General features: G+C 41.6%; 1 protein-coding gene across 1 annotated transcript; it reads left to right on the top strand.

Annotated features, from left to right (window-relative positions):
• Positions 1 to 3645: 3645 nt before the first annotated feature.
• On the top strand, positions 3646 to 10526 carry LOC115111576 (stanniocalcin-like). The gene is made up of 4 exons (XM_029637754.2): positions 3646 to 3939; positions 6370 to 6512; positions 6629 to 6840; positions 7598 to 10526. Exons 1-4 carry the CDS (start codon positions 3825 to 3827, stop codon positions 7887 to 7889), a joined length of 762 nt encoding a protein of 253 aa, XP_029493614.1. The 5' UTR covers positions 3646 to 3824; the 3' UTR covers positions 7890 to 10526.
• Positions 10527 to 11008: the final 482 nt, after the last annotated feature.

Raw genomic sequence — 11008 nt, 5'->3', positions numbered from 1 at the left:
AGTCTGCCCAGCGCTATCGGAGTCTCCCGTCTGTCCTGAGCCGCCAGAACTGCCAGTCTGCAAGGAGCCGCCAGAGCCGCCAGTCTGCAAGGAGCTGCCAGAGCCGCCAGTCTGCAAGGAGCCGCCAGTCTGCAAGGAGCCGCCAGTCAGCCAGGATCCGCCAGAGCCGCCAGTCAGCCAGGATCCGCCAGAGCCGCCAGTCAGCCAGGATCCGCCAGAGCCGCCAGTCAGCCAGGATCCGCCAGAGCCGCCAGTCAGCCAGGATCCGCCAGAGCCGCCAGTCAGCCAGGATCCGCCAGAGCCGCCAGTCAGCCAGGATCCGCCAGAGCCGCCATTCAGCCAGGATCCGCCAGAGCCGCCATTCAGCCAGGATCCGCCAGAGCCGCCATTCAGCCAGGATCCGCCAGAGCCGCCATTCAGCCAGGATCTGCCAGAGCCGCCATTCAGCCAGGATCTGCCAGAGCCGCCATTCAGCCAGGATCTGCCAGAGCCGCCACACAGGACTATTTCGGTTTTCACATTTATTGTTTTGTATAGTTGTAGTGTTTTCTCGGTATTCGTCTTGATTAAAGATGTTTAACCCTAACCACGCTGAGTTTTAGTCCGCCTCTCCTTCCCAGGAAGAAAACCGTTACAACTGGTCAAAAGTTTTAGAACACCTACTAATTCAAGGGTTTTTCTTTATTTTTACTATTTTCTACATTGTATAATAATCGTGAAGACATCAAAACTATGAAATAAGACACATGGAATCATGTAGTAACCCAAAAAGTATTAAACACATTAAAATGTGAGATTCTTCAAATAGCCACCCTTTGCCTTCATGACAGCTTTGCACACTTTTGGCATTCTCTTAACCAGCTGACCAGCTGGCAAGTGTCTTCACTGACATTTTCAACCTCTCCCTGTCGAAGTCTGTAATACCTGCATGTTTCAAGCAGACCACAATAGCCCCTGTGCCCAAGAACGCCAAGGCTGTCGCCCTGTAGCACTCATATCTGTTGCCACATGAAATGCTTTGAAAGGCTGGTCATGGCTCACGTCAACAGAATTATCCCAGACACCCTGGACCAACTCCAACTCGCAAACCACCCCAACAGATCCTCAGATGATGAAATCTCAATTGCACTCCACACTGCCCTCTCCCACCTAGACAAGAGGGACACATATGTGAGAATGCTGCTAATTGACTACAGCTCAGCGTTCAACGCCATAGTGCCCTCCAAGCTCATCACTAAGCTAAGGACCCTGTGACTGAACACCTCCTTCTGCAACTAGATTCTGAACTTCCTGACGGGCCACCCCCAGGTAGTGAAGGTAGGCAACAACACATCTGCCAAGCTGACCCTGAACCCGGGGGGGGGGGGGGCCTCAGCGGTGCGTGCTTAGTCCCATCCTGTACTCCCCTTTCAACCACGAGTGCGTTGTCACGTATGACTCCAAAACCATCATTAAGTTTGCTGGCAATACGATGGCGGTAGGCCTGATTACCGATGATGATGAGACAGCCTATAGAGAGCAGGACAGAGACCTGGCAGTATGGTGCCAGGACAACAACCTCTCCCTCAACATCAGCAAGAAAAAGGAGATGATTGTGGACTACAGAGAATGGAGGGCCGTTCACGCCCCCATTCACATCAAAGGTGCTGTAGTGTAGCGGATCGAGAGCATCAAGTTCCTTGGTCTCCACACACCAACACAGTTGTGAAGAGGGCACCACAATGCCTCTTCCCCTCAAAAGGCTGAAAAGATTTGGCATGGGGCCTCAGATCCTCAAGTTTTACAGCTGCACCATTGAGAGCATTTTGACTGGCTGCATCACCGCTTGGCATCCAACGACTGGCAACTGATTGGCATCCAACGACTAGGCGATACAGTACATCACTAGGGCTGAGCTCCCTGCCATCCAGGACCTTTATACCAGGTGGTGTCAGAGGAAGGCCCTAACAATTGTCAAAGACTCCAGCCAACCAAGTCATAGACTGTTCTCTCTGCTACCGCATGGCAAGCGGTTGCAGAACCAACAGAAACAGCCCCTACCCCCAAGCCTTAAAACTATTAAATAGTTACTTAAATAGTTAACCAAATACTTACCTGGACTATCTGCATTGACCCTTTTTACACAAACTTTTTATACTCATCACATATGCTGCTGCTTATGTTTATTATTTATCCTGTTGCCTACTCACTTTATTCCTATTTATACGTATATATCTACCTCAATTACCTCCTACGCCTGCCCATCAACTTGGTACTGGTATCATGTGGTTATAGATAAGTTATTGTTACTCATTGTGTATTTATTATTACTTTTATTATTACCTGTTATTACTTTTCTATTTTTTCTCTAAGTTCTCTCTCTCTCTGCATTGTTTGGAAGGCCCCTTATGCATTTCACTGTTAGTCTACACCTGTTGTTTTTTAAATATTTTTTTTATTTCACCTTTATTTAACCAGGTAGGCTAGTTGAGAACAGGTTCTCATTTGCAACTGCGACCTGGCCAAGATAAAGCATAGCAGTGTGAACAGACAACACAGAGTTACACATGGAGCATGTGACGAATACAATTTGATTTGGTTTGAATAGATCAAGGACGTTGCCATGCTCAGACATGGATGACACATTATTGGCCTCCCTCTGGCATGTGTAGCTACAACTCGTTTGGATCCGTGCCTGGCTACCACGTCTCACCGGCATGCAGCAAACCAGGAAATACATCAACATTGATGGCTATCCATACATAAACTACCTCATTATTGACATAAAGTATGTTATCTCAATGTTAAATAAATGTTGTCCATTAAACGAACAATAGTCTCATTTATTGAACATGGTTTAGCAAAATGCCAATCATGCGATAAAAGTCAAATTATTTGAATAATTTCAGTTTATATTATTTTAAGAAATTTAAGTAAGACAAAGCGCGCAATACATTTGACTAAAGACGCAGGTTACTAAATCACATCTATTAGCCTAAGCAATAAGCCTACTGTATACACAATAAGCCATTATATTCCTTCCGGTAGACCATAATAGCATTGTTTTAGCATTGTTTCAAGATGGAATGTATACATTTGTGCTGACATAAACTGGATTGATGGGTTGCCGAGAATTTACCCTGTGTCAATGTTGCCACTAATCTGCCCTGTCTATTTTACCAAATGGAAACTGCAGAAATAGCCTGTGTGGTATTGGTTTGAATGGGTTCAGGTAACATCAGGTAATAAGACATATATTTCACTCTCACTGAAGTTTGCATATGGCGCATAGAAACATAACGAACAAATCAAGTGAAAATGTCACTTAACGGTTGTTTGAAGAGAACAGGTACACCAATTTCTGACTGTTTACTGAAAAAACTATAAGCTAGTTGACTTTGACTTGAGATGGCAAAATGTACTACAGCTTCAGTGTTTTATCAACTCAAATAATAATTTATGTAGGCTATCATTGGCGCGATAATACCCAAGACCACATTGAATTTCAATGTACTGTAAAATTGTCAATCAATTAGGCGACCGGAGAGAGAGCATGGTCGTTGATGCTGTGTTTTGATTGGGCTAACCAGGAGACTCGTAATGTGCGGCAGTCCCATATAAACACGTGCAGACCAGCGCTCTATCGGTCATGCACGTCAAGGGAAATCAGTGTACGGTCCAGGGTAGAGGAATAGCCGCATTGGGTAGATGGTACCTACTTAGTGATATATTTACATTGTTGAAAACACGGCGCTGTACATATTCAGAGCTGTATGAACTATTAATAAGATAAGCAAGAAACACTATTCCTTGTATTTTGTTAGATCATCAGTGATTATTGAACAATGCCTTTGATGACCGGACTTTTTCTTCTAATGGTGCTGATTGCATCTGCATATGAACTGGATCAGAACGAGTCGTATTCACCCAGAAGAGCACGATTTTCTGCAAATACCCCTTGTAAGTAATAGTCTTTTACAATACAGCATGTTTTTGAGTGGATGCGGTGTTCGCACGGATTTGTATGGATTATTACTATTACATTGTATGCACAGTATGGGGGAATGTTTGCTATTACATGATATGCTGCTCTGTTTCCAAGTGAACGCCTTGATCGACAGACAACCGAATAGCTCCAACATAGGCTAGGCTACTCACTGTGCTCTACCGGTGTTTTACCGGCAAGTGATGAGCGTGAGCTTCGTGGTGACTGACACCTGTTTGTGAAAAAGCTGTAGCCTACCATCATGAGATGTTGAAACATGGTCTATGAACGAATGCTCTTTGAATTGATGGTCGAGTGGGTTGCTTAAACACGAGGTCACTGACCTGAGGATAGAACATCAGATTAATATTTATTTTAAAGGAGGCTGTATGAATTAATTGATACAGGGGAGCCCACTTGTACCCTGTGTGTGGTTAAATTCATCAATGGTTATTTATTTATGTCAGGTAGCCTATTCTACAAGTCATTGTTTAAATTTCTTAAATGCATTTATCTATCATGTTGTTTTACGCACTGTTTAAGCATTTTTTAACCACCAAATGATCTACAGGTGTTTCGAAACAACTATGGCCATCATATTTTAAATGTTGTGGTATTCTTCCAAGCAGTCACCAGTTTAAAGTATTGATAGAACTACAGTATTGCTGTAGGCCCCATAAAATACCGATTTGTGCGTGGTGGCATAGGCTACGCCACTGCACCCACCTGTAGCTACTGGCTACCCGCGTCTTGACAGGAGGAATGAAGCGCCTAATACCGGAAGAAACGTGAATGGGGTAGAGCTTTCTAGGTGAACGCAAAGAGGGTGGAGACGTTAGAGTTTCTTTGGGGAAATAATGCTGGCCATTGGCCAGGGATGATATCCAGATTCGAAGACTCATAGGGCACAAGGTTTCGCGTGACGTGCGTCCCTACTTACTCAATCAGTAGGCTTTGTGTCGCTTTTCAATGGTTTGCCAACTGTAACTGCCAATCGTATTCCCGTGCGATTAATAAAGTGAAAATAACATCTTTCCACCGAGCACTGCCCCTAAAAAGAGGAAAGCTAATGTATAGCAATAAAAAAACTAATTCATGGCCTAGGTCTACATCGGATTGGGCTATCTATTCAACTCCATGCATAACATTATGCTTAAATTGGTTGCCAGAGGGATGGATTAAATGTTCATGCACTCTATTTCCGAAATGTGTATGATATATGAAAAAGTTGCTTGCCCAATGAAAGCCAGGCCCATGTTAGGAAATATGGGTATGAATGAGGTGTTATCTCTGTGATCTCCTTAAGTCATTATTGTTATTTCAGTTAAACCAATGCATTGGTTACCTCAGACTAAGTATCTGCTGCATGGGCCTCCTTGGTCCTGCCAGTAAGAGATGCTGAAGGAGTGTGTATCTGTTGAAATCTTATTTATTAATTAATTCTCACATGACCTGAGCGATACAGTGGTGGGACAGTTTGATTAGTGATTAGAGCATTGTGCTTCTTAGAGATCAATCATATCTGCTTGACAGCCATTTCGATCCATCGCAGATTGGCTAGTTCATTGGGGGGGGGCAACATTTTTAAATGAGTGAGAGTGCATCCGTCTGTGGCATACAGTACATCAGCTCATTGTTACAATTGCTGTATGCTTCTTACCATGAACTTGTCCCAGTCTTACTAAATGGACAATAGAGGCATTCATTGGAAGACATTTAGGGGTTTTCTGGTTACTTTATATCTTTACCTCTTGTCAGAGTAGTTTACACAGCTGTGTATGTCAGCTTGCTCTTTAATATTAAGTCTGAGGCAATATTTATGTGAAACATGAACATTAGGTCTATTTATGAGAATTGAGGCAGTGACCCAAGCCAGGGTACATGACTGTACTTTTAAGTGTGCACAGTCCATGGTGATGAGTGTCAGAGGTGGTTTGGCACGCCTTCCAAATGCTGCATGTTATTGTCTTGTCGCATGTGAGGGTAATGGAAACAAGGGGTCTGGTGCCAAAAGGGACAGTCAGCGGAACCTGATCCTGAAGTGTGTGTGTGTGTGTGTGTGTGTGTGTGTGTGTGTGTGTGTGTGTGTGTGTGTGTGTGTGTGTGTGTGTGTGTGTGTGTGTGTGATGAATATTCATTAAATGATTTGCCAGGAAGAGGAAATGTAATTATGGTAAATTGTGTCCCAGTCTTAAAAAGTTGAAGGTGTCCAATGAGCAGTCAAGTTGTAATTTGTCTGAATAGTTATGATCGCAGCATTGAATCAACTTTGCATGTAAATTATCATCAAATCCCTTAATTGTTTGGTTCCCAATCAAAACAGACTGGTTATCTTTCCATTATTATTGAGAGCTATATGATAGCCTGCCCCCTGCTTATGGTCCCTTCCCTCTCTGAGTCTACAGCTGACGTGGCACGCTGTCTGAACAGTGCCCTCCAAGTAGGCTGTGGAGCCTTCGCATGTCTGGAGAACTCCACGTGTGACACAGATGGCATGCACGACATCTGCAAGTCCTTTCTGTACAGTGCAGCTAAATTTGACACTCAGGTATGGTAATTCTTTCTCTTTTCAAATTGGACAGTATGTCGCAGTAGATTAAACCTGTTAACTGAAGTTAAGTCATGTTTTTTGATATGACTGTGATATTATGTGGTTTTGTGCAGGGTAAAGCCTTTGTGAAAGAGAGCCTCAAGTGCATTGCCAACGGCATCACCTCCAAGGTGTTCCTCACCATCCGCCGCTGCTCCACCTTCCAAAGAATGACTTCAGAAGTTCAGGAGGAGTGCTACAGCAAGCTAGATATCTGCACTATCGCCCGCACCAATCCAGATGCTATTGGAGAGGTGGCTCAGCTCCCAAGCCACTTCCCCAACAGGTGAGTTCCTAGAAAACCTAGGTCAAAGGGCTTCCATTTCTGTTCTTTTTACTTTATCTTAGTACAACAAAATCTATGTATTTGGTACACTAACTCTACTGAAGAAAATATATTTCACTGGGCTCCTAAGACATTTTGATTGAAATTGTAAAAAAAAAAAATGTAAAAGCCTTCCATGAGCTAACACTCACACTTTTTTACCCCCTTATTAGCACTGACTTTGCTTTTAGCTAATTTATTGAGGAAAAATGGGCTTACTATGACTGAGACAAGTGTGGTTGCCCCAGCTAGCTATGTTAAGATGAACGCACTAACTGTAAGAGTGTCTTCTAAATTACTCAAATTCTGCACTATGTAGAAATCGCTCCGCCATTTCCTGGTTGCTAAAATTCTAATAGTTGGCCTAAATTTACTTTAAGTGACATAACAAGCAAGTATATTGTAGATTGTACCATCTAAATCACTGTGAAATATATTTTCCATAACCCAAAATATTGCATATTGAGCTGTTTGAAGCTGGTATACAAAACCGAAAGTAAAAGACAAAAACTACATTTAAAAATGGGAAGCAGAGAAATAGTGCACATAGAACTGATCTACCGCTTCTTAGACTTGCTTTCAATGAGAATGACTGATGTATAACTCACATTTCTATGTTAATTTTGTCAGTTGCCGAAAAAGTTACATATTGCAGCTTTAAAATAAAAAAGGTAAATAAACAGCAACAAAAATACATGTATGCTGCATCCTTTTGCAGGTTTTACGGTAAGCTCCTCCAGAGCCTGATGAACTGTGATGAGGAGACTGTGGACCTGCTGAGGGCCAGTATGGTGTCCAGACTTGGCCCAGAGATGACCATTCTCTTCCAGCTTCTGCAGAACAAACCCTGCCCCTCAGTTGCTGCTGCTGCCGTTCCAACTGGAGTGGAGGGCCGAAGGAGCTCACGGTTGTCAATGGGCCCACACATGTATAAGATCCAGCCTGGTCTACGCAACAGAGACTCTGCCAGCCATTTTAGCAAGAAGCGTGCCACCGGTGACAGCTCCTAACTCCCACTCAGATCCAGAAACTACACACACCCCTCAAAAACACAAGCCAACAGTGGTCTCTTCCCTTTGGGTATTTAAGAATCATTCCTCTCCAGACTGGAAAATAACATGCACCTCTAAGAGAACATCCCATGTGTTTCAAGTATATTTTATATCACAGTTTGAGTGTGAGAGATACTGTACCTAAGGTTTGAGAGGATCCCCTCCCCTAAACTATTTCCCAACTCTATCACTCACCAAGTTCATTGAACATGTTGTATTGTATTCTATTGTATCTCCACAACTTGGCCCTGTCCATTCCTGTTCACTCCCCACACTTGATATGAATTATCTGAGAGCCTAGTGGGATGATGTCCCTTTAAGTTTTCTGTCTAGGATTTCAAGCACAAACTTGCAGGTATGGTTCATATCTATAGAGCACAAATGTAAAAAAAAAAAAAATGGGTTGCAGAATACAAATGTTTATCCATTAATATAATATCAATTGATATGTCATCAATATCTTCATCAATAGATAATTAAATGTGATTACTATTAGTTAATTACTAGATGTTTCATACAGTAAATGTGAGATATTTCTATATTATGATGAGACCATTAAAATAGGTAAGCATGTGCTATAGAAATCAGTGTCACATAGTCACTGACACAAACAGGATTCTTTTATTTATTGAGTTATTGGTCTCTGATGGCAACAGCCAGATCTGTGAGAGAGGCATGTCCCTCAGATGAGAGCTATCCTAATAAACTTTGCACAGGAAGTTACCTTAACTTGAAACCACCCGGAATGCCATGTAGCTAACTCCTATACCAGAGAATATAGCATTGTTTAGATACCATTACATCTCTTCTGTCCTGAAACACTCAGTTCACCGTAAGTGTGTACCAGCAGTGTAACTTATGAGCATTTGACCACCTGAGATTGATAGAGGCCACCCCATTAGATGAACAACATTCTCCCTGATGAATATGACATGGAGGGTTTGGATCATACACACTGACTTCCAGTGTTGATAATGACTATTTAAAAGCCTTGTTGGTATAATATTGATATTTATTTTCCTACTATATTATTTAACTTGTTATTTTATGATGTTGCTGTAGTTTTAGTTAGGTTACAGATATACAATTTTAATGTGCAGTTTGGTCATAGCTTCTATTTCAGTGGGGGCTCATGATCAAATACTATAGGATCTGCCACTCTCTACATCTCTACATCCTCTCTGTTGACTGAATAGGACCCATGTTATGACTCTGTGCTGGACATAGGGGAACAAGTTGGTCATTCAAGTCAGGTGATCTTCTTTATGAGTGTTACATGGGACTGTCACTTAAACAACCCATGTTGCAAACATGGTCACTTATGTACTGGTGCAAGGGGACTCTGTTGGGAATGTGTGTGTATTTTCCAAGCACGATTGATTATGTTATGAAGGTAGAGAGAAATTGTGGTCAAGCCATTCATTGTACATTTAACAGCTAAACTTGAAGACTGAACTGCAAAGCATTTGCTGGATCTATCCTTAATATCATGCAAAATAATGTTTCTCTCAGAAAGGTTATCCTGGTGACATTACTCCATAAGTGCTTCAATAAAGGGAGGTTAATTCAAGAGACTTTTCACACATGCCTGGATGAAGGCGATGTGCACAAGGGGGAAATAATGTTAGAGAGATCTGGTGGTTTTACAATACCAAATCATTTGAAATGTTAAGAACTCACAAACCTATGCAATAATCTCTCATATGGAGGATTCACAATAACACACAACCTTGCCCTTTGTCACAAACAGTGCCAGCTGATGCTGAATGAATGTGGCAGCAGCTCATTTGCTCCCATACTCATAGTGAAGTATGCAGGCAATGCAATGTGCCCCTAGACTCCCCCTTTCTGTTTCTGTGTTTGTTGATGTGGTTTATGTTGTATTGTTTTTGTTTTGTCTTTTTCTTGGGATATAATAATATCTTGCTTTTAGTAGCAATATAGTGTATATTAAAAAGAAAAAGTAAGGAAAAAAATCACTCAAATGTTAAGACTGTATTAGCAATGTAGTGTATCTTACTACTAATGTTACATATGCACTTTGCATCTCTTATGACCACTATAAAGGGGCATTGAAACATTCATCACTTGCGATGGGTTGGGACTACTTCCTTCCTATACTGTTAATACATGTATTTCTGTGTCTGTAATAGCTGGACAAAATCCCAAACAGTTGCTGCTAAACAATAGCTTGCTCCCCTGTATGATAGGTTATCATTTTACATTTACTTGGATATCTATGGTGAAAACACATTCACAGACCCTGGCATCAATCTGTATAGTTGCATTTGACCATTTTCATTCAGTTTGGTACTTCTTCTGGAATTTGTACATTTATTTGAATGTTGCTTGCAGTGAACATATTTGACAATAGTATTCTGTTTATTTCCTCTCCCTTGAGACTATGCTTATAAATCCAAAATCTGGGTAACTTTAGAGAATGTATCTTATATTGAATGTTTGTTCTGGTGAGGATGTGCCCAAACCTAGATGGTTCATTGACATATTTTATAATGTGTGTTAGTTAAAGGTGCATAGTGTATGAAAGTCTGTAATAGGCAAATATGAGAATTAAATGAACAGACTTACAAGTCATATTTTGTTCTTTCGAGACATTCTGTTTTATTCATTAGGCTATTTGTTGCAAGACAAGAATAGGGTGCATTTTGGTGGTAGGCCTACTGGATTATTAGCTAAATCTATCCTTAGGGAAATCAGTGAAATTGGCAGCAGCGTTTTCTGTTGATACACCATATGTTTATGGCAGGCTGGGGACTGGGCTCCCTGAACTCTGGAACTCCATGGTACTCTTTCCCCTCAAGACTTGAAATGCCAGAATTAAAACTACTTGGGTGATCAGTAAGAGTGAAATCTTAATCGTAGTGACAGTTACTTTACTTTCAAATTCATAGATGAAAGTTATCAGTAAGCCATTTGAGGAGATTACTTGCTGAAGTTCCGAATACAGTAGCTATGTTAAGCATGATTGATCCTTGTGAATCACTTGCACTTTAATACATACCCATCTACATATATACCCATTATGTATACATGGATGTATGGCTTTTTTCTCTGTG

The sequence above is a fragment of the Oncorhynchus nerka genome, linkage group LG27, assembly GCF_034236695.1.
Source record: "Oncorhynchus nerka isolate Pitt River linkage group LG27, Oner_Uvic_2.0, whole genome shotgun sequence".
NCBI lineage: Eukaryota > Metazoa > Chordata > Actinopteri > Salmoniformes > Salmonidae > Oncorhynchus > Oncorhynchus nerka.
This window is presented reverse-complemented; position numbering and strand designations above follow the sequence as displayed.